The sequence below is a fragment of the Bubalus bubalis genome, chromosome 22 (genome assembly GCF_019923935.1).
Source record: "Bubalus bubalis isolate 160015118507 breed Murrah chromosome 22, NDDB_SH_1, whole genome shotgun sequence".
NCBI classification, from domain to species: domain Eukaryota; kingdom Metazoa; phylum Chordata; class Mammalia; order Artiodactyla; family Bovidae; genus Bubalus; species Bubalus bubalis.
The window spans coordinates 20,616,083-20,640,431 of record NC_059178.1 but is presented as its reverse complement, the minus strand read 5'-3'; the positions used below and the strand labels follow the sequence as shown (position 1 = coordinate 20,640,431).

The 24,349-nt window shown below is 41.0% G+C and overlaps 2 protein-coding genes across 6 annotated transcripts in view; both read left to right on the top strand.

The window, feature by feature from the left end:
* Positions 1 to 864: 864 nt before the first annotated feature.
* NDUFV2 (NADH:ubiquinone oxidoreductase core subunit V2) lies at positions 865 to 18,670 on the top strand. The gene is given in 9 exon segments (XM_006066270.4): positions 865 to 1,149; positions 5,202 to 5,267; positions 6,663 to 6,725; positions 6,813 to 6,929; positions 9,298 to 9,466; positions 10,747 to 10,856; positions 12,874 to 12,950; positions 18,352 to 18,404; positions 18,407 to 18,670. Coding segments are annotated over 9 exon segments (963 nt in total). The 5' UTR covers positions 865 to 879; the 3' UTR covers positions 18,445 to 18,670.
* Positions 18,671 to 22,634: 3,964 nt separating this feature from the next.
* The window catches only part of ANKRD12 (ankyrin repeat domain 12), a 101,270-nt gene continuing 99,555 nt past the window's right edge, over positions 22,635 to 24,349 (top strand). For 2 of the 5 annotated variants that reach the window (XM_044934645.2, XM_025273622.3), the window contains exon 1: positions 22,847 to 23,135. The gene's annotated coding sequence lies outside the window, so the exon portion shown is untranslated. Of the gene's footprint in view, positions 22,658 to 22,846; positions 23,136 to 23,391; positions 23,586 to 24,349 lie in introns of those variants that run through there. The other 3 variants (XM_044934644.2, XM_044934647.2, XM_044934643.2) reach the window with 3 other exon arrangements.

Below are 24,349 nucleotides of genomic sequence, written 5' to 3'. Positions count from 1 at the left end.
ACACTGAGGCCCAGAATATTTTTCCCTTTTAAAGGGAAATACTTAAGCCAATTTAGAAGACGCAAACCAATATAAAAGATAAGGCAAAGGAATGGGAACCAAGGCATTTGGTGTCTATTCCTAGCTACTGGCTGGCAGCCCTCTGTGACTCGAATTCCCTCATTTGTGAAACATGACTCATAGAGTTGCAAAGGGATATTTTGGAGTTTTAAAATTAATGAAGGATATGTTTTTAAAAAGTCCCGTTTCTGATGTGAAAGTTCAGAAATCATTCACAAGTTTATTACAGCGAAGAAAATGGGCAGAAGGAAGGGAGTGGGTGCGAGACACAGGAGCAAAGCAGGCGGCGGGGTAAACCCTCCACTGCAGGAAACGAGCTCGGCACAGAACAGCTGTTACCAAGCACATATTTGCTGGAATTTCCAGAGATGACCAGACAAACAGCAAGGAGGAAGTGGCTTTTTTTCTTTATGGAAAGTTTTATTATGGAAAATTTCTAACACGTACAAAAAACCGAGAATAGCAGGGAGCACTACCACGCAGCCCGGCAGTCGTCACTCAGGGCCGTCCAGCTTGCCTTCCACCTCCCACTCTCCGCGACTCCGGAGCCAAGTCTAGACTATATTATTATTGTATTATTTCCCCCTAAACACGAAGGCTCGCACCTCAAAGCAGAAGAACGGGAGCCGAGAGCAGGCAGCCCAGTTGCCTTCAATTGTGCAATGTGTAACACACGACTGATAGGGGTTACCACGGAGCTTTTTCTAGAGAAGTACAATCAAAAGAGAGACAGCTAAATCCTCTTAAGGCTCCAGGAGAGAAACTCGCCCCATAAGCCCGGATCGGCGGAGCGCCAGATTTCTGGATACTACTTTCAAAATGTGGAGCCCAAGCTCCGCCCGCCGGATCGCTTTCCGGGCGCCAGCGGGCCCCGCCCCGCCCCGGCCCGGAAGTCCCCGCCCACTGGCCCTAGCGGCCCCCGCGCGCCCCCGCTGCCCTGGGCGCGCGGGCTGGACACGGGGGCGCGCACGCCATACGTGCCGACCTCTCGGGACCGTGCCCGGCGAGGCCCGGAGGCCCGCAGTTTGGCCAGCCATGTTCCTCTCCGTGGCGCTACGGGCCCGCGCGGCCGGCCTCGCCGCCCACTGGGTAAGGAGCCTCGAATGAACGCGGACACCGCCCTCCCCGCCTCTCTCCGCGCCTCCTGTAGCGGCGGGCACGCGGGAGCCCGGGCCCGTGACTGGTCCCGGGCGGCGGCAAGGACACCGCGGCCTTCACCGTCTTCGGGGAGGCCGGGGGGCGGCGGAGCGAGGCCTCCCCGGGACGTGAGGCTGGGGGGCGGCGCCAGGATATCCTTGCGTGGCCGGCCGCGGGTGTCCCGCCCCGCGGAGGGACGTCCCGTGGTCCCCCGGTGGCTGTGGGGAGGTTGGCCGAGTGGGTTGTCTCCGCGCCCGAGTCCGTCGGGCCGGACGCCCGTGACCTCCGAGCACGTCTCACTCGGGGAAGGACACTTGAGTCCCCGGGCGAAACGCTCGTTCGTGCTCACTGAACAGTATGCGCCCAGAGATGAGGAGGGGGACGGCCGGGCGTCCCCGGCTGGGCCTTGGGACGGTGGGGCCGGTTCCCGGGGGAAGGGGCCGGCGGGGCTCTGGGCGTGGGGGGAGCCCAGCAGCTCGCAAGTGAGTTCTGGTTTCGCCTGGTGGCCACACCGCACCTTCTCCGGACTTTGGGCCTCTACGCTTGTCCCTGGTGTCCTCGGATATTCCAGTGTGCAGACTTGGTCTCTCAATAAACGCTTGAGGATGCACTCTTACCTGCTGGGCTCCAGGTGACAAAATGGGATAATAATGGTGACAGGGAACAACGTTCTGCTACTGCTTTCCGTGTTCCAAGCATTGTTAACTCTTCACACTCGAAATCTCATTTATGAGGTTGATACTGTTATTTCCCCCATATTACAGTTAAGCTATGGATTTAGACATCCCCTATTCTTGTGGAGTTGATAGTCTTACGCAGTAGGAACTTGAGGTAGTAAATACCGTACACGTAAAGGTTCAGTTGATCCTCCAACAGATTTGTATTAAGCGGGTCCACTTTATAAACGTATTTTTTTTTCTCAACAGTAGATACTAGACTACTGCAGGATCCAGAGTATGTGGTGGTTTAGTCGTTCAGTCGAGTCCGACTCATTGCAACCCCAGGGACTGTAGCCAGCCAGGCTCCTGTCCATGGGATTCTCCAGGCAAGAATACTGGAGTCGGTTGCCATTTCCTTCTCCAGGGGATCTCAATCCTAGGGATCGAACCCTGGTCTCCCACTCTGCGTGCAGATTGTTTACCGACTGGACTGAGCCACCAGGGTATATGGAGGAACCTCATTTGGAATCTGACTGTTACGTTCGTATATTCTACTACTTAGAAGTTCCACAGAAAGTTCCCTGGTGGTCTAGTGATTAGGATTCCAGGCTTTCGCTGCCTGTGGCCCACGTTCAATCCCTGGCCAGGGAACTGAGACCCCAGCAAGCACTGACCGCCCCCATTCCCACCCCTGCCCCCAGCTCCACCAAAAAAAAAGAACCTCACAAAACCAGTTAGCATACTCCCCTAAACCCCAGTATCCTTCAGGGATCAACTGTGCAGTGTTAGAGATACTCATGAATAGAGCACCCAGTTTGGTTTGAAGGTGGTATAATTTTTCCTAGAAGCAATAGGAATAGATTAGGGGAGGGATCAGATGGACTAGGGAGAGGGTATTCTAGGTGGAAAGGACAAAATAAGAAAAGCATAATATTAGGAACAGCAAATAGATTTAAGTTCAAAAAATAAAAATCACCTGTAGTTTTATCAAACAGGAGATTACCAAAACGTGAACATTTTGACGTCTGCAGTGAAAAGACCTTACAGAATTTTAAAAAATTAGATCATACTGTTCATACTGTTTTTGTAGGCTGTTTTTTCTCATTATACATTTTGAGCAACTTTCCTGGTCAGTAAACATTCTGTCATTTTTAATGCTGCATGATACGCTATTGTGAAGATGTTCTATAATTTATATAATCAGGCCCTTCTAATCTTTTACAAATATTGGGATATCAGATGACCTAGCAAAAGTCCAGCAATATATGAGTAAAGAGGTTTCAACTAATGAAGTTCCTTTCCTAGAAGAGAAACTTTTAAAGGAATCATTTACATTTTCAAAGAAATTGCTTATTTTGTTTAATTGCAGCTTTATTAGCTAGCTGCCAATTTCTTCAGCCACAGGCTTTTTTCAGCTTGTCATTGATTTAAAAATATCCAGAATTTAGTACTGTGTCTAGTGGAGGACACCTGTGTGACTTTGAGCCATAATTTTTAATCTCCTTGAACTTTATTTTTCATTTCTGTGCAGTAATAACTTACTGAACGATTGTCAAGAATTGCCTAAAAATTATGAAATATGGAGCCCAAAGCTACTCAGAATAGACTTATTTCCATCTTTCCTTAAGTAAATTGCCCAGCGTTTTCTTTATTGTTGACATCACTTTACAACTGATGCTGCCTCACTGCCAAGCCACTAATTACTTTCATAGAGGTGAAAGGGTTGTGGCATTTTCATGGATTATGTTTTCAGTTTTAGAATTTTCATTTGGTTATTTTTTTATGGTTTCTAGTTCTGTCTTTTCATTCATTGAAGATATTTTTATGTCCTTAAGCGCTGTTGTAGTCATTTTGAAATTATTGTTTGGTAATCTCCACTGGTTGTCTTTTTTTCTTGAAAATGAGTTGTTTCCTTTTTTGTTGTGTGTTGAATAATTTTGGATTGTGTCCTGGATATTGTGAATGATGGTCATAGAGGTTATGAATTTTTAAAATTCCTCCAAAGAGTATTTTGTTGTAGTTATTGTTGCAGATAGGCTATTAACTAGACTCAGACTGCAGTCTGGCTCCCTTGTGGGCAGCAGCTCACATATCCGTTCAGCTCTTGTAGCTAGACTGGAGTCAGTCACAGAACTGGAGGCTTCTTTCTGGCTTTTTCTTTTCCTGGATTTCCCACTTGCCTATCCCCCTCCTGTGGTGGTGGTGGTTGTTCAGTCGCTAAGTTGTGTCCAACTCAGTGACCCCATGGACTACAGCATGTCAGGCTTCCCTGTCCATCACCATCTCCCGGAGCTTGCTCTAACTCATGTCTCTTGAGTTGGTGATGCCATTCAGCCATCTCATCCTGTCACCTCCTCCTCCTCCTGCCCTCAATCTTTCCTAGCATCAGGGGCTTTTCCAGTGAGTTGGCTCTGCCTCAGGTGGCTGAAGTATTGGAACTTAAGCTTCAGGATCAGTCCTTCCAGTGAATATTCAGGGTTGATTTTCTTTAGGATTGACTGGTTTGATCTCCTTGCTATCCAAGGGACTCTCAAGCGTCTTCTCCAACACTGCAGTTTAAAAACATCAATTCTTTGGTGCTCAGCCTACACTGTGGTCCAACTTTCATATCTGTACATGACTACTGGAAAAACCATAGCTTTGACTATATAGACCTTTGTTGGCAGTGATGTCTCTGCTTTTTATTATGTTGTCTAGGTTTGTTGTACCTTTTCTTCAAGCATCAGGCGTCTTTTAACTTCATGGCTGCAGTCACTGTCCACAGTGATTTTGAAGCCTAAGACATTAAGGCTGTAGTTTTTCTCTTGGAGTTTTAGCTGCCCATCATGGGATAGACTGGGACTTGCCTTCATGTTGAAAGGAAAAAAAAAAAGAGTAATCAAATGGATTCCTTCCAAAGTAATTGAGTATGGTCAATTATGAGCAGCTTTCTGAACGAATACTTTTATGGCTGGATTTTCTAAAGTAGTGAAGAATTGAAAAGAGGGTAACGTTCAATACATTTTTACAGAATGAAACATGTTTATGAAGATCCATAGCGAATAAAAATTGGCATCCAGTTTGATTCAGACATAAGTGAAAAGCAGTAAGTTAATGGTACATTAGCTCTGCAATTGCCTGCAAAAGAACGTAGGAGATATAGCTTGTGGTTCTGGCTCTTCGATTGACTATTGTGTGTTACTGTAGGCAAGCAAGGTAGAAACCTTACCTTTGAATCTGCATTTCCTTTACCACTCAGCCATGAGGGAAGTCCAACTTACTTTGTAAGTTGATTCTATTATTTTAAATTACTGATCTTAAAATTTCATAAGGCATTTGATTTACTGAACTTGCTTAAAATTTTAGGGAAAACATATAAGAAATCTGCATAAGACAGCTGTTCAGAATGGAGCTGGAGGAGCCTTATTTGTGGTAAGTAATTACTAAGATTTCTTCAGAATGAAAGGACTTGGAAGTGTGGTTAAATACAGCTATCTTAAAGAGCAACATCTTTGGTGTTTGCTGGAGTGGGAGTTTGTGGGAGTTTAAATATAGTTAATTGAATTCACTGCATTTCAAGTTAAATTGGTACCAGGGCCACCCTGGGATTAAGAATTTAGATTATTCCTTGGTGAAATAACCGTGAGCCTTAACCTGATTTCTTGTCATACTGTGGATTTTTCAAGATCATTTATGTTGGCTGACTGAAGATTCTGAGGCTGCAAATTGGGGAATCCCAAAATGGCACCAACTTGAAACTCATGTATTTCAGTAATACAGCCAATACACTGGCAGTTGTCCTTTATGTTTTTGGTTTCCAGGGTTTCACTACAGGTAGATGTTGATTGGTTGCACAATTCAGAAAGACTAAGTATGCCCTTTCTGTGACAAGGTACATTTTTCAGAAATCAATCTAGTGTTTAAGGGCAGTTTAGTGGAGTTGTGTGATGATTCAGTTGATGGTATAGTTTTGGAAAATGAATTATTTTAAGGCTGAATCTTAATAAATGAGTTAGCCATACTGTTAATAAGTAGAGTCCTGCTCTCCATTTTGTTGTCTTCCTCTGAAAATATTTGAGATAATTGTCCAAAGAAACTTTGTTTCCTTTTCCATGTCCTTGAAAAAGCAGAACTTTGAGAGTTGACAAGGGATTCAGTTCTGTTTCACCATATATACAAAACATTAATCGATGTAAGTTTTAATCTCAGTGTGACTCATTTGATTTCCTGTTGACATGCCATTTCTTGTCAGTGTTTGAAAAGGGCCTGCTCTTACTAGAGAAGAAATAAAGCTCGCTGTTGGCTAGTTTCTGTTATGGAAAACTATCTGTGGGCTAGTTTCTGTTGGTTGGGAAGAGATGGTGCTTTTGTAGTAGACAGTGGGTCCCTTTGATAATCTGGTACATTCTTTTGGAAAAATGTACATATTGTCATGCTCAAAATTTTGTGTCTTAATTTCATAAGGCTTTCCAATAATCGGTAATTTTTTGTAATTATACTACGTTAGAAGATCATATTCTCTCGTCAAGTTGCATTACACTTTTTTTGGTTTTTGATCCTAAAGCTACTTCTTATAACTTACAAAGGGTGATTTTGAAAATGTCTAAATTTTTTAATTCTGCTAATATTATTTTGGTAATCATACTTATCAGATGTGTAGTTAATAATTAGTTTAGCCATTGCTTTTGAAGCAAGGATAGATTGACATATATCATGTTTGAATCAAAGTGAAGAAATTAAATGATCAGTAGTAGTAAGGTACAAAGTTGTTCATACTTTTCAGGGAACTTTGATAATTTTGAGAAATGTTTTTTTTCTTTTGTGTAGCACAGAGATACTCCTGAGAATAACCCAGATACTCCATTTGATTTCACACCAGAAAACTATAAGGTATGACTGAATTAACATTATAATTAACTTACAGAATATTTAGTATCTTCCAGAGATATAAAAACAAGTGCTTCTTCTCTGATACAGAGGATAGAGGCCATTGTGAAAAACTACCCAGAAGGGCATAAGGCAGCAGCTGTGCTTCCAGTTCTGGATTTAGCCCAGAGACAGAATGGATGGCTGCCCATCTCTGCTATGAACAAGGTACTTCATTTTTGTGTTAGTTCAAAAAGAGGAGAGGTTGTGTATAGTAACTTCCTTATGTGGAAATTTCTCTGACGGTCATTAATGTCATAATCCAGGAATTTGAAGTTCTCCCGGATTGGGCAAACTCGGGGAGATAGTAAGGGACAAAGAGGCCTGGTGTGCTGTAGTTCATGGGGTTGCAAAGAGTTGGATACAACTTAGCAACTGAACAATAACAAATCATTTCTATATCTCATACCCTAAATTATATTTATGTTTCTGTTGGTTCCTTTAATAATGCATAAAACTGAAAGGGTGGAGCTTTTTATCCTTGCAAGAAATAGTAAGGGCATTAGAGTGAAAGAGGCTTTTTTTCTGTCTTTGAGAGGAAAAAAAGATCCCAAATATGTATAATTTGCTGTCAAGATATTCTGAAAAGGAATGTACTGTTTAAATACTAGAATTGCAGAGAAAAAGATCTGCTCACAGCTAATGTGAATCTTTTTAATACTTTGCATTTTTGGCCTCAGGCTTTAATTAAAATCCTTATTAAAAAAATCCTTATAATACATGGTATTTGTGCCATTTGATTATGGCAGCTTGGAATCAACAACCTAGGGAAATCTTTTGAGTGACCCATTTAAATACAGTTAGTATATTCACGCATATTTTAGGATTCATTTTTTCCTAATAGTGTTTTCAGCAGTAATCCAGATTTCAAGTTTATTCATATCCTTTTAATGTACTACATTTGTATGGTAGTATGTTATAGTGTATCATTTATGAATATAATATAAAGCCATATATATTATTTGATTCTTATGAGAATCACATGGCTAATAAGCCAGTGTGATTATTATTCCATTGATATAATGGAAAATATATTTTACTTTGAGCTCAGAGATCTGATTTTTCTCTGGACTTGCTCATCTGTGGTGATGATTCTAGACTAGATAGAGCTCTTCCAATTAATATGTTATTATTTCTAAGTGGTAGAGCTGGGGCTGACTCATCTCTAATTCTGTGCAGTTTGTACTTGACTGACTTCTGCAGAGATTCTGCTGTGCTTCATTCCCCTTGTCACTTTCTCATTGTGACAAGGGGAATGTCTTAAGAGTCTTTCTAAGAGTCTAGGAATATCCTCAGTTTATCTAATGGAATCCTGGATGCAAATTTTAGATAAGAGTTCATTGATCTCTTATTTACTTGGCACGGTACTCTTAACAGTGTTATGGACCCTTGTTGATTTGTTTTGATTATGAAAAATGTTATAAAGCAAGTTTGGTTAGTAATATACTTAGTAAACATAAGTGCTTTTTTATTTCAATAAATAAATGTTTGGGGGCATTTCTAAATTCCTCATTATTTTTATAACAGCCAACTTCCTTAGTGATGATTTAGGTGTGTTTCTAATCATAAATAACTTTTTTTTGAAAAATTTATGTTTTTGATAATGGTAAGCTTGTTGAAAGTCTTGCTGAGTGTCAAGCTTAGCAGAGCAAAATAAATGAGAAACCAATGTGAAAATGTTTTAAAAATATTGTCCTATTCTATGTAGAACTGGATGTGTATGTACACGAGAGGAAGAAATAGCATACAGAGAATAGAATCAAAATTCTTTCCACTTGGAGAGTTTTAATGTTACTGCCCTTTCCCCTCCAAGAAAAGCCCAACCTTACAACAAAAACAATATCCAGAGGCCCATGCATTGTTACTTAACCATCACCAAGGTATAGGGAGGTGCACAACAGCAGCTCAGGAGAACTATTTTAGTTAGACCCCAGGACCTTACAATTATCCCATTGAGTGGATGCCAGCTTGTATATTTTGAGAGAGTTCCCCAGGTTCAGAGGTGTAAGCCTGATTTAGTACCACAGAATTAGATTCAATATAGCTACTTTAATACTGCAGGAGTGAGCCCAGGGTTAGATGTCTTTTGAGAATACATTTCCTTTAGAATCCCTGATAAGAAAAAGTTTAATATATTTGTCATTATTTGAAATGCCATTTAACGAATTCTTTTTTCATGTCAAGACCTGGATATATGTGTGATTTTTAAGTGTCAGACTTGAAGGACTTAAGCCTCGCAGATATCAAATACAGATGTAGTTTCTGCTTCTAAAGAACTTTTTTAGGGAGGAGGGAGGAGGGTTCAGGATGGGGAGCACAGGTATACCTGTGGCAGATTCATTTCGATGTTTGGCAAAACTAATACAATATTGTAAAGTTTAAAAAAAAAATAAATTAACACCTTGCCATCACCAAAAAAAAAAAAAAAAAAAAGAACTTTTTTGGTTTTTACCAAATTGAAGCAATATTGAAATTGTTTTTTATGACATATCTAAAACTCAATAAACATTGTAACCGTATTATTAAAATATTTTAGGTTGCAGAAATTTTACAAGTACCTCCAATGAGAGTGTATGAAGTAGCAACTTTTTATACAATGTATAATCGAAAGCCTGTTGGAAAGTATCACATTCAAGTCTGCACTACCACACCTTGCATGCTCCGAAACTCCGACAGCATACTGGAAGCCATTCAGAAAAAACTTGGTATGGGGCACAGTATATTTATAATGTTTATAAAAAATAGATTTGTCTTTTGAAATGTGACCTCTTTCTACCTAAATTTTCCAACTTTCACTATCATACTGGATCTGTACTTAATGAGTAAATTTTTGTCTTACTATGTTTGCCCACCATTATTTCTTCCTATTCTGTATCCTTTAGTTCTCATTCTCAAAGCTGAGTTTTCACGTTTTCTTTCGTAATCATTGAGTATGTTTTAAAAGCTTCTTAAAATTTTAAAGTGTTTGTTGCTTAGAAAAGTAAGTTTCACTCATTGTGTGATAGCATGTGGCACATGAAGTGACTGTATTATCCTCATTCTTCCAAACAAGACTTGGAACAAATAAGATTTGGAACAGGAAGAATGCTTCAGGAAGGGAAGTGTGGAAGAAGATGTTACTACAGGGGCAAACTGCCATTGTCGCATTTATCACTATACTTATCAAATGAAGTAAAAGGAGGTGTTTCTTAATCTTATTGTTACTGAATATGAAGTACTTGCATGTTGTAAAAATAGCTGGACAGTATTAAAGTATATAAAACAGAGGCTGAAGTCTGCTTAAAATTCCATCCCCCGACCTCTGAGGTACAGTTTTGTGACGACAGTACCTCTGAGGTAAATTTGTGATGACAGTTGGCTATGTCAGATTTAGAGTTAATGTTGTTTTAATTATTTTCATTGTTGAATGTAATATGTCTGCTTTTTTGCACTTGATTTTGACTATGATAATATGTGTGTCTGCCTCATTTTCTATGTAAGTTAAACTAAGCTGCACTTACTTTCACGTATGCAGCTCTGTGCATACTTGTGCAAGTGCACAAAGGTGTTTCCAAAATGTAGACGTGCCAGGTCAGATTTTATCAAAATGCCTTCCCTAAAGATTTGAGAGTACTTACTATCCTCCCATTCTTAATGATCTTTGACATTAACTGTTTTCTGAGTCTTCCCCAGTCTGATTGTATAGCTACAATACAATAGTAGGTTAATTATCAATGATCAAAATTTATATGGTCTGATACACTGTTATGTAACAACAAACACTGGAGATAAGGCCCTTGAAATTTGACTGTTTGAAAAAGGAACAGGTCCACTTAAGAAATCCTTGAATGTTCTATAATAATTATACAGTTTGTTTAGTTTAAGAAATTCAGTGCTCTTAAATACTTTTTACATGCCTCTGTAATGGGTTGATTTTGTTTTTTCCTTAAACTATGTTGCAATTAAAATATTATCTGATCCTTACAGTGCTTATTTACACTTTTAGGAATAAAGGTTGGAGAGACTACACCTGACAAACTTTTCACTCTTATAGAAGTCGAATGTTTAGGGGCCTGTGTAAATGCACCAATGGTTCAAATAAATGACAACTACTATGTGAGTATTTACTTAATGTAAATTAAACTTGTATGACATTATATTTAAAATACTTGATTTCCTGTTGATATAAATATTGAAGTTTTTTTTGTGGTTTCAAAGTTTATTAAAAATCAAATAATTATTAATAAAAATATGTCAGTTTTAGCTTCCTCATTATTGTCCACCAGAACATTTTTCAAAAATTGTCATCCAAAAAAAAGTTATCATCATTAAACATTTTTGCATTTAACTCCAGGATACATTTTAAAAACTTTTAAATAACAAAAACTTAAATACAAAAAATAAACACCACAGCTTAACAGATAACATTTTGCCACATGTGCTTCAGGTATTATAATTTTTATCATTGTTATTATACATGTACTGTGCTTGACCCCATGGACTATAGCCCTCCAGGCTCCTCTGTCCATGGGATTCTCCAGGCAAGAATACTGGAGTGGGTTGCTATTACATAGAAATAGCTATACCTGAGGGTAAACCTCCCTTACCCCCATTCAAAATCCTGTTCCTTTCCTTTCATTCCCAGAGATAATCACTATCATAAATTTAGTATGTATTCTTCCTGTATGTGTTTTTTAAACTTTCAAAATCTATGTATCCAGGCATGGTAATCATACTGTGTTGTGTGTTTTAAAAATTTTACAGAGATGGTATCATACCTTTCTCTAAAAATTGCTTTAGCTGGATCTCACAAGTTTTGATAAGTAATATTTTTATCATTTAGTTCTAAATATTTTAAAATTTTGCAATTTTATTTCTTTGACCTCTTCTTTTTTTTAGAAGTGTTAATATCCAGGTGTGTGGCATTTTCTAGTTACCTTTTTTAATTGTTTGCTACCCTAATTATATCATGGTTTTCATTCATAATATTTTGTTAGCTCATAACTCTTAGAAGTTTCTTTATGGAAATTCTTTTAGGCCCATGTTGAAGGTAGATTCTTCCAGAAGTTGATGTTGCTTCTCTCTTGCTCTTGGAAATACTACTGGCCCAAAAGAAATCTCCTCTCCTTATATCCTCCCTCTTCTTCCCCTGAAGTGTAAGGTTCCAGACTAGCAGGGTGTTTTGAGGGGCAGTTTTAATTTCTGGTTTCCTTTATATTGAGAATATACCCTTTGGGTGTCTCCACTCTGTGTGGTTTGGATGCCCTCCTGTGCCCGTGACTTTGTACCTTGCCCCTGTAGGCTGTGACACCCTGAAGCCAAGTTTGTTTGGTGTTCCACTTGTCTCCCTAAAGTTTTCATTGAGTTTTGGACCTCTGAGTACTTTTTCCTTGTCCATGTCTTAATAAAATTTTAAAGTTTTTGTTTTTTATTTTATTCAGCATTTATAGTTGTTAACAGCAGGACATTCAGTCAGGATAGCTAGCCTGCCGTGCCTGAAATGGAAATCTATGATTTTATTTTAAATGAAGATGAAATTGGACTTCTTTGGCATTTTACCTTTCTAGGATACTTCTATTACCTATAGGGATTTTCTTCATTTTAATGATGGTGATTCAAATTTCTTACCCCCTCTTTCTCATATGTAAAAAAAAAATACCTTTTAAAAATATGGCAATAACTTTCCCTTTCCTACATTTCTGCCATTTACTCATAATCAGGACGATCTTAATTTAAGCAGGAATTAGACAGTCAAGGCTTTGTATGAAGCACTGTTCTATTTTATGTATTTTCACTTTTAAACCTCAAAACACTCTGAAGTCAGTTGAGAAATGAAGAAACAAATTTGGGGAAGCTGAGTAATTTCTCTAAGATTGGCTAGTAAGTGCTGGAACTTGAGCTCAAATGCAGAACTGTCCCCCTCAGAGCACTGCTCTGTGCTGCCCCTTCAGCTGCAGCTCCTACTGCGATTGCATCTGGCAGGACAGGCTATATCTAGGAGTTACTCAGGTGTGCTGCCTTGGTAAGTAACTCGTGAGCTGGGACAGACAATAATAAACTGATACTAGGGATTCACACTGATTTTAGTAGTAGGATGTAGTTTTAATATGACTGCTTTATGTTTTTTTCCTAGGAGGATCTGACACCTAAAGATATTGAAGAAATTATTGATGAACTGAAGGCTGGCAAAAGCCCAAAACCTGGGCCGAGGTATTTTTTTTTATGTCTTTTTAATAAATTTTAATGGCTTAACCTAAGTTAGTCTTTCATGTAAACTTAAAAAATTTTATACCATAAGTCTTTGGGAGTTTTCAGGAGCCTTGAATGCTGTCTAAACCAACTTGTCATTTAAAGAAATGATTTTTTTACCCTCTCTAAAACCCTGTCAGATAATCATTTGGTATATACCTGGATATTTATAAAGAAGGCAGATTTACTACAAATAGAAACCTATTTTGTTGTTTAAAAGTTCATGCTGTCAGAATTTGACTTAATGTCTGTCTTCCTCTTTTCCACATAGAGGTCCCAAGATTCTCTCCTTTGAACAATTTTTGGATAATTTTTAGACCTCTTCCAAATGACAGATCTTTAGTTACTCAAAATAGCTATATCATCTTCCTCATCTCTTTTCTCATATCTTAATATCCACAGTTGTTTTGTTGTTTTTCCTTACATGGCATAGTTTTGGTCTCCCTCCTTTGTATGTCTTCTAGTTGGCTGATGACTTTCTTAATGTGATACTTGGCCTAATCACAGTATTTGAGATACATACTCAGCATGTAGAACACTGTGGGACTGTCATCTTTATTCCAGATATCATGCTTATAATAATGCAATCTAATTACATCAATTCTTACCTCACATCATTATACCATTACATTGTGCTTACAATCAGTTAGAATATCTACATCTTTTTCAACTTAAACATTGTTTATCCAGGTTATGTTATTCTAATTATTCCTTTCTGTTTTCACCCTGAACTTTTGCTTCCAAACAAACTCCTATTCCTTATCTAAGTGTTCACATTACTTAAAATTCTCTTAATACTAGCAATGTTTGCATAGTTTAATAGTCATATTCCCTTTGTATTTTTTTTCTGCTTATGTCATAAAATTTTCCTTGTCTCAACATAGTTGTAGGTTTTAAAGGCCATATAGTATTCTGATATATTGAGACAACTATGATGTGACCTTTATGACACTGTATTAAAATATATTTTCCTACTTTTTGTTGTAAACAACAATTCTCTGAGGTTGAATTACTAGGTCAAGAGGCTATACATGGTTTTGTGGTCTGCTGGAAGTACTCCTTCAGTGTTCTGGCTCACTACTGACCCTACCTAGTAAGAAAAAGGGACTTCCCTTGTGGCTCAGATGGTAAAGAATCTGCCTGCAATGCAGAAGAACCGGGTTTGATCCCTAGGTGGGAGGATCCCCTGGAGAAGGGAATGGCAACTTACTCCAGTATTCTTGCCTGGAGAATCCCATGACAGAGGATCCTGGTGGGCTATAGTCATAGGGTCACATAGAGTTGGACATGACTAAACAACTAACATACAATGAGAAAAAGAGGTCAGTTCAGGATAACTTAAGTTTAGCAAAGGCAAGCTGGCCCCTAAAAAACACACCCTTCTTTCAACACTTGAAATGAATTTACTTAAAAGAGGCCTGGCATTCTCTTCCTGGTTCCTCACTTTCTTGGGCTACACTGAAAATATTTTGAGGAATAAAACATTTCCACTTTGAAGAATCAGTCTCCATTATGGAAGCTGCTGAAGTGCAACCTCTTGTCATTTCACATTACAGTATTTCTCTTGCTTTGTCTACTTTATTGCATTCCCTCAGCATTCGTTTCACAAATATTTCTGGATACATGCTGTGTGCCAGTCACTATCTTAGGTTGTGCGTACAAATTATGAACAAGGTAAAGTCTTCATATATTTTATATTCTAGTGATGAAGACAACTGGTGTAAAGTGAAAATTTAGTTGCTCAGTCGTGTCTGACTGTTTGCGACCCCATGGACTGTACCCCACCAGGCTCCTCTGTCCATGAGATTCTCCAGGCAAAAATACTGGAGTGGGTTGCCATTCCCTTCTCCAGGGGATCTCCCCGACCCAGGGATTGAATCCGGGAGTCCCACATTGTAGGCAGACGCCTTACCGTCTGAGCCACCAGGGAAGTCCTTTAATTGGTGTAATATCTGAGTAATAAATGCTGGGAGAATGATTGGAGGTAAATTTAGTCAGGGGAGGGCTTTCTGAGGTGGTAAGTTAATGACCTGAATAAGCCCAAAGGAATCATGTAAAAATCTGGAGGAACAATGTTTTAGAGGGGAAAGATGTGTTAAGGTCCTGGAGGAAAGGTAAGACGACATTATGGTTGAAGTGAGGTGATGAGGGAGGAAAAGGGTGGAAGAGGTCAGAGGTAGAGACCCAGGTAAGCAATTTGGGTTGAATCCTCAGTATAAAAAACTTTGAGTGTTTTCAGCAGGGAATGATAGGCATGATCTTGTTAAAAGTATCGTCCTAGTTGCTGTGTAAAAAATAGTTTAAAATTTAATGGATGTTGTGGGACAGAGGAATTATGAATGCTTCCTGACTTTTTAGTATGAGTACCTCTGATTCCTTTAACTAAAGAAGATTTGAGGTAGGGCAAATTTGGGAAAGAAAAGTCACTTTGTTTTGGATGTGCTACTTAGCATGTTTGAGATGCCTACTTAGACATTCATGGTAGAGTGACTAAAAGGTAGATACAAGCTTGGAATTTAGGGAATACATTAGGGCTGGAAATACACATTGGGGATTTGTTAGTTATTGTATTGCCGCTGCTGCTGCTAAGTCACTTCAGTCGTGTCCGACTCTGTGCGACCCCATCGACGGCGGCCCACCAGGCTCACCCGTCCCTGGGATTCTCCAGGCAAGAACACTGGAGTGGGTTGCCATTTCCTTCTCCAATGCATGAAAGGGAAAAGTGAAAGTGAAGTCACTCAGTCGTCTGCGACTCTTCGTGACCCCATGGTCTGCAGCCTACCAGGCTCCTCTGTCCATGGGATTTTCCAGGCAAGAGTACTGGAGTGGGGTGCCATTGCCTTCTCCAAGTTATTGTATTAATACATGGCATTTAAAGTTTAAGTCTGGATGAGATTGTGTGTGTTAGTTGCTCAGTTGTGTCCAACTCTGCGACCCCAGGGACTGTAGCCCACCAGACTCCTCTGTCCAGGATTGAACCTGGGTCTCCTGGACTGTAGGCAGATTCTTTATAGTCTGAGCCACCAGGGAAGCCCCTGGATGAGATTACCAGGGGTAAAATTAGAGTTTGTTTTTAATCCAGGGGGTACTGTAACATTGTATTTGAACATTAATAAACAGGAACTAAGTAGCACAGTTAAGCATTTTTGACATCTAATAATAGGGATGTTGCTTATCAGTAATTTTAAATAGTTCTTCAGTGGGAGTTTTTGACATTGTTCCAGATTTGAGCCAAAGGCTTTAGAATTACTGGTTTCTCAATCTATTTTTACTTCCTTCTTATTACCTCTTATTTAAAAAGTTGAGATAGGGAATTCCCCGGCTGTTCAGTGGTTAGGACTCTGTGCTCCCACTGCAGGGACATAGTGGGTGGGAACTAAGATCGCACATGCCACGTGGTGCAGCCCCAAATTTTTTAAGTGAATAAAATGGCAGTAATCAAAATACAGCTATAGTTATTTAAATTACCCAAATCTGGCTACTTATTAGTATTTTTATAATAAAGTGCTCTGCCTTAATATTTGACAGAGGTGCGAAACTGGTTCTGTGGTAACTGACTTTTGAGCCCTGCTATCATGTATACTCTGGCCAGAACTGGTAAAGATGACTGTCTCTCTGGTTCAGAACTGCTTTTATTTTGGTAAATGATGGCTAGAAAGAAAATGCTAAACTGATGGTAATACAATAGTCCTTCTTTTGACATTTATAAATATTTGTGTGCTAGGGATTGTTTTTAAAGTATTGAACATAACATCTAACCCTGCTTTCAAATTATTGATGAATAGAGGTTGTTTTTTAGTATGGATTATCTGAAACTGATTTTAAATCCAACTTGAATTCTTCATATTTAGTTTTAAAAAGATATTTTAAATTTTACAGAATTCTTTGGGGTACAGAAAACATCTTCCACAAGAAGGAACATAGTAAGGAGAAGAAAGAGAGGTCCCTCAAAGTGAATTAATTTATCGTTTTACTGGTAGTCAAGAGCAGCAAGTGTGCCTGCTCAGTTGTGGCTGACTCTTTGCGACTCCATAGACTGTAGCCCACCAGATTCCTCTTCTGTCGATGGAACTCTCCAGGCAAGAATACTAGAGGGGGTTGCTACCAGTTAACATTAAAAAAAAATTACAAAGCAAAATACTGTTTTTATAGCATTTTGCCACTTACCCTACAACTTGAATTTTAGGCTCTAACAGATAGTGTAGTGACTGCTTTGGTATTTGGTTTTCATAGTAAACCTATAATGCAGATATATTAACTGATTTCTGACTTTGTAGGTATTCTTTATTATACTACACTAGTTACTTGCATTATGTAATATAATATCTTGAAAGAGCTTATAAATGATTATGTGGTGTCATTTTCCTGTCCCCTCAACAAATGATTTTCTAGGGCTCTAAAAATAGACTTGTAAGATTGATGACAGAATGTGAAGGGCAAAGCCAGAGGGAATAAAAATATTTAATTGAGTAAGTTCTTCAGCTGAAATCTGTGGCAGGAACAAGGTAAATGAACAAAGCCAGGGAATAGGAGGGTGAAACAGGAGTAGGTGCTGAGCAAGGCTCTAGCAGCAGAGGTCAGACAGGACAGAGGTTGAGCCTGAAAGATCACCTGGGAAAGTATGTGTGGGGGTGAAAAGAGGACAGGTTCATCTACCTCTTGCTGCCTCTCTTCATAGAACTGTAGGAGGACCTGTTCATGTTTTCTTTGTGGCTGTGGTAGCCACCCTGATCTGGAGCCTACTGTTGAAAAATACTAATAATTTAGCCTTTAAAAACATCAATACAAATTAATTTCATCTTCACTGCTTCTAAGGGACATCCTCCCAAACCCTCAAATCTCTCAAAGAATTCAGTTTCTGTTTCCAAGTATAGTATATTAAGTATGTGTTCCCTGTGACAATGGATCTCAAGTCAAAATAAAATTCAAATATAAAAAGAATAAATGTAGTGCTCTAGTTTATTAAAACATGATTTTTGAAAACGTCTTCTGGGGTTGAGTTCTTAGCTCTCATCTCGGGGTAGACGCTGACTCACCCCAGCCTTGGTTTCTGTGTCTGTAAAACACTCTGGCCAGTGTCCCTTGTCTCTTGGCATTGTTGTAAAGATTTAATGAGCCACTGATATATGTCCACTGCTGAGTGAGAACTAGTTTTAGGATTATTTTTATATTTTTCATATTTCATATTTTATACATCAGTTTTCATATTTAGGAAGTGAAAATCTTGCAGCAGTAGTGATGTTTGGATTAAATAGTCCATGCTAGTTCTTGGGAGAGAAATAGTTTCTTATCTGGGCTGTTGTGAGGTAACAATTATAAATGGTAATCATTAGCAGTCAGCTTAATGTTACTTTTCTTTCAGGAGTGGACGCTTCTCCTGTGAGCCAGCTGGAGGTCTTACCTCTTTGACTGAACCAAAAAAGGACCTGGGTTTGGTGTGCAAGCAGGCCTTTAATTTATATTCGCTGTAAATATGTCAGTGGAGAAATAAAATATGAATCTCCTATCTACCTAAACCTTTTATATTACTTGTTCATTTCCATCTGTGTACACCTTGCTTGTAACCTAGCAACTTACAGCTATTAAGTATCATGTCAGAACTTCAGAGCACCATTTTCAACTGCCTCTTCACTTTTATCAATATTAGGGTACTGTGAAATAAAAATTCTGTCAAATTTCAAGTATATTTTGCTCTCCCATCTTTAGCCGTAGCCAAATCTTAATATGATCTCTCTATAAACCTTATTTGTTAGTATTTTCTTTAAACATTTTTATATTTGTGGCACAAAGTTACTGTAATTTCAACTGGTAAATGATACTTCAAGCAGACTGTAGGTGTAACAACGATAAGGTAGTTGTCTTTAGATGTACTGTTTATTATTTTTAAAGAAGGAAGGTACAAAACACTTTGACATTATTCTTCACTATTCTGACACTGCTGCTGCTGCTGCTAAGTCACTTCAGTCGTGTCCGACCCTGTGCGACCCCATAGATGGCAGCCCACCAGGCTCCCCTGTCCCTGGGATTCTCCAGGCAAGAACACTTGAGTGTGTTGCCATTTCCTTCTCCAATGCAGGAAAGTGAAAAGTGAAAGTGAAGTCACTCAGTCCGACTCCTAGCGACCCCATGGACTGCAGCCTACCAGGCTCCTCCGTCCATGGGATTTTCCAGGCAAGAGTACAGGAGTGGGATGCCATTACCTTCTCTGACACTGCAGGTACACAAAAACTAACTAGGGGAAGGAACTGGAAGTATAACTTAAGTTTGAAAGTTCAGTGGGAATGGGAAATATGCTCCTCAGCTGAATGCATATTACAAGCTTAGAAACCGAATGCATACTACAACTTAGAATAGAACCCTTTGTGTATAACATCCAGTTCAGGAAACTAGCTATGAGTTTTGCAAGCTGGAATAAAAAATTAATAGCCAGCTTTAATTCAGGAGTAGATCTAAATAATCCAACTGTTTCAGGATTTCTCCAAGTCACTGGTTGGCCTTAGTCATATGACAGATGAGTATATGATGCTTAAAAACATGAACATTTTACTTTTTGAGACTGCCTTTACGAATTTTCATTTTTCACCTAAGCTAACAGCAAAAGTAATTTTTCAAGAGGCACAAAAAAATAACAGTGAAAATGCTCCTTTCTGCCCCAGAGCCCTCAGACCTTCTTCCCATAGGCAATGGAATGCTTTTATTATTATTTTTATCTTTAAAAAAAAAAATAGTCTATCTTCTCTTTGTTAGCTGTTAGGCTTTTATTTGAAATTATGAAAAAATACATAAGAAAAAATTAAAAATTATGAAAAATTTAAATAAATTCCTTTAAAGTTACTATTGTAAAAATTGTCTAACATTCTTGACTTTTTTTTCCCCAAGTAGGGAAAGGTTTCAGATACTGGTTGAGAAAACAAGTTATGTATTAAGAATATTGGTTATTATGTTCTATTTTAGAAACAGAAAATTTGTTTTAGGTCTTTATAGGAGTACTGTTACACCATTATCAAAACATACTTTTAGATCATCACTTACATTGCACTACAGTAGTACGTATTAGGATTTTGAGTTGAATCTTGCTTAAATTTTTTTTGCCCATTCTTCTTGAAAATTGTACTAATTTTTTACACAAGAGCACTGGTTTTTAATAATTACACATAGGCTTTTAAAAACATCTGGCAGGTAAAATTTCATTACAGTAATCCACGATGGTTCCAAAGATATATGAACACACTGATTCAAAACTCCTTGCCAGTTTTTGGTTGCTAGAGATGACAGCTATAGCCTAGCCTGCTTCTCAAACCAATAAAGAGAAGCTGGCGTTGTTGATGTATCTAACACGACTTGCTCCCTCATTTCCTCTTCTCAGTTCCTAGCTCTATGCTGTTTTTTTCAAAAAGAGATATTTAGGGAGGAAATGTTCATATTACAAAAATAAAGCAACAAATAATTCAACTTGTCATTCTTCCTATTGGGCAAAAATTCTCATACCTGGCTTTTCTGGTGGTTTTTGGAGTGGCTGCTGAATGTTGCTAGGGAAGGCTACCAGTTCCTCAGAAGTACTTGCTGTAAGTGGACAGAGCCACTGTCCCAGTAAATCCTACAGCAAGTGACAATCATATGGGTATTCACTGCCCAAGCATTACATCTGTATAGACTGTCAATATGGTAAGCGATGACTGGGATTGTATTTTTATTAATTCACCTTCCTTAAATATGGCAGGATTTTTTGAATGATCTAACTGGACTTCATGTAGAAAACATAACAGTAATTGATTCTAACGGTAAGAAGTAAGTTGGAAAGAAAGTAAATTTTGCAGATGGCTTCTATTTCACATACCACATATGCACATTTTAAGTGTTTGGTAGTAATAATCCTAAATAAGTGTGATAAAACTTAACCTTGGCTAAGAGTGATGTTTATTGCTTGGGATCCTTGACCTGGTGCTATTAAAAAAACATTTTGCCCACTTGCTGAAGAGATTTGAGCTAATCAAAGGGCTCTACAATGAAGAGCCTTAGCAACATAGTCAACTAGCTCCAGCTTCTTTTCAGGCCTCTATCCTATTATATCCATAAGAATTACCTTCTTGATTTGTACTTCTAGTTTCACATTAAAAAGGAAAATTAGCTCCTCTTCCCTTAATAAGTTTCATTTGAACCTTTCCAATAACAAATTGTGGCTGATTTATAATGTGTCACATATAATCTTAATAGTTTAGATTAAAAATTTTTTGCAAGTTGTAGAAATTTTACAAACTTCTACAATGAACTTTGTACAGATAGTGTCCTTAGTCATAGTCAGTACAATGCCTTGGATCACAATCACCCACGTAATCTGATTTTTAAGTAACAAGGCTGTGCATGTAGTTATTGCCATAAATTATGGTTAACTGATTTCAGCAAATTCAAGATTTGCTTTCAGTTTTTAACAGGCTTGTACTGCTGTAGAAAGTTATTGCTTTTGTCATTACAGCGAGTTAAATGAGAACCAACTCAACCACTTGAGAAGTCAGACGAGTTGGTTTATAAATTTTTAGTGGATTTGTTACTTCATGCCATAAATACGCAAATTAAATGTAAGTTTTCCACTTCTAGCCACAAGGTGCACTCTTACTACTCATTGAACCTGATGTATTTAAAGATCGGAGAAATGTAGGAAAGGAAAAAATAGTGATCTTTAATGCAAGTTTATGCTTTATATAGTTAAATACTGGGATGTAGCTTTCTCTGTCTGAAATATCTCATCTGCTGATTAATGACAAACTCGTAACTTCACTAAGTCACAAACCCGTGCTGTAGTTTAGAGGCCACAACGATGAGGGCCCTCTGATGGTTAGATAAAGGCATGCACAAATTGTTGCGGATTAACCTCCTTGTAAAGAAAAAGCCACCAGAAGCAACTCAGAATAAAATGGTTTCCCTCCGATTATGTAATCCCTTCGGTGGTTAAATAAGGGCAAGTACAAACTGTCGCGGATTAACCTCCAGAGGAAGTCAGACTGCCAGCAGCGGGGCTGCCGAGGCGGTGACTTTTCCTTTGCGCAGTCCTCCAGCTGGCAGTGCCCCGAGCGGTTAGGGGAAAATGCACCGAAATTTGTCTAAAAAGGTTATCCGAACGTGTGACTGGGGGAGGGCGAACTGCACAGTGCGTGCGGGCCTGGGGGCAGGTGCACGTGGATGTGCTTTCGGGACGGGCCCGGGCCCACCTGGCGCAGGTGAGGGCGCGTCGCGGCCCCGCGGGTCCCCGGGCTCCCGCAGGTGCGGCCGGACGGCGCGCAGGCGCAGTGCGCGGAAGCGGGTGCCCGCCTCTCCGGACGCCCCGGGCCCACCGCGCGCCGCCGGCCGGGCGGACACCCGCCTCCGCCTCCAGCCGGGGGCGCAGCGTCGGTCTCCCGGGTCCCAGCTGGCAAACTCGTCCGCCCGCCCCCGCAAAAAATAACGTGTGAATACCCTACGTAGACAGAGCCTCTTCTTCCTCGTCGCCGCCGCCATTTCCAGAAGTTTCCAGTCAAGCCACGGTGGTGGCCACTGCACAAGGAGAGGCGGCGCCTGCGCTACTCCCTCGCTCTTTCAGCCCCTGCCTTCTGGGGTCGGAGCTGGCGGAGGGGAGACGGCGACGCAGGGCTCCGCCCGGTCCCCCGCCGACCCCACTGCCCCGCGTCTACTTGGTACGCCCCGACCCCCGCCCCCGGCTCGGGAAGCTTCTCCCGGCGCCTCTAGAGCGGCGGGCCGCGGGCGGGGCGGGCGGACGGAAGGGGCGGCGGGCCGGGGGCGGGGCGCTCACGCTGCCCGTCCCGTGCCCGCGCGTCACGTGCCCGCGCCGCGGCCAATCGCCGGGCGGCGCCGTCCTGGGAGCGAGCAGGCTGTGGTGAGGGACGGCGGAGACCGGAGATGTTTTCGAGCCCGGCCTCGGCGGCGTTCGCGGCGGTTGCGGCGGCGGTGGCGGAGAGCACGACAGCGACGGCGGCGCCGAGGCCTTCGTCCCGGGGGTAGACCCTCCCGCACCGGCCGTGCCTGGGGTCCGTGCGGGCGAGGGGGGCGTGGCGACAGGCGAGGAGGAAGGAGGGGCGCGGTTTCGAGCCCCGGCCCCGGCGCCCGGGAGGAGCCCCTCAGTCGCGCCCGCTCCCGTCCCCTCCCCAGAACGAGGTAAGGACGCGCCCCGCCCCGCCGCGCTGACAGGACGGGCCGCCAGCCGGGAGCGCCGGGGCCGGGGCGCGGCGGGAGCCGCCGGGCGGGGACCGAGGGGGGGCGGGGGCCGGGCGGGCGGCCGCGCCGCTCCCGGAACATGGCGGGGCCGCGGCGCGTGTGCGAGCGGGCGGGCGGGGAGCGGGTGTGCGCGGCCGGGGGCGCCGCCGGAGCGGGGCGGGGCGGGGCGGAGCGGGGGCGCGCCTAGTCTGAGCCGCGGGGACTGAGTGAGGCCGGGACGGCGGCGCGGGTGAGCGGGGCCGGCGCTCGCGGACCCGCGGGCCGCCGGGCTCTTGGAGCTCGTTCGAGGGTAACCCGCCGTGACGCATCCTCGAGGATCCCAAAGCGTTGAATAAACGGTTGTACAAAGAGGTCACCGGAGCCCGGCTGACAGCTGTTTTAATAATAACAGTAAGAAACAGTTTGGGACGGGAAGTTGACACTTGTAAACCCGTTGAAGCCGTAGAGAACGCTTCAAGCGGCGTAGTGGTCGAGTGTGTGGTGTCCCCTGGACGCCCGCGGCCAACCCGATGCCGGGGATTCAGACCCCGGCATCCGCAACGCTTCGGAAAGGCCTCTGATCCTGAAGCTGACCTGAACCTGTGTTCCCAGTCGTGTGTCCTTTTTTATTTTAAAACGGTTTATGTGAATTATGGAAGAAGGCAAACTGGTGAAATAGCTATTTTAAAATAAATTGACTGCTGATTAAAAACATATGCTCGTGTAGGCTCTTAAAAATCTTGGGCACTGATCTGTTTCAGTTTCTTCAATCGTTATACAAAGGCTTTCCTGGAGATTAGCTCAGAACTGGCAGAACATACGCTATATTGATGCCAAGAGGCTTAAAAAACAAAATGAGATAGTGTCGACTGTGTAAGATCAAGTCGTTATATTAACTAAGCTTGTTGGGGAAAGTCTTTAATTTGGGCTAAACGCAAAAACCTGTAAACATTCGAAATGTTTCCTAGGCAAGAGGGGGAAGGTTTACTAAAAAATATTTTATAGTTGACACAAGCACTAACAATTTCTAAAGGTCTGCGAACGGTTGAGTAAGTAAGGTCAAGATTAACTATTCAAGATATGTATTCTATTTTAAGGACAGACAAGGTGTTAAAATGAAGTAAAACCTAACTAAGTAGTAGTCATGAGAGGAAAAGAGAAAGAGGCCTATAATG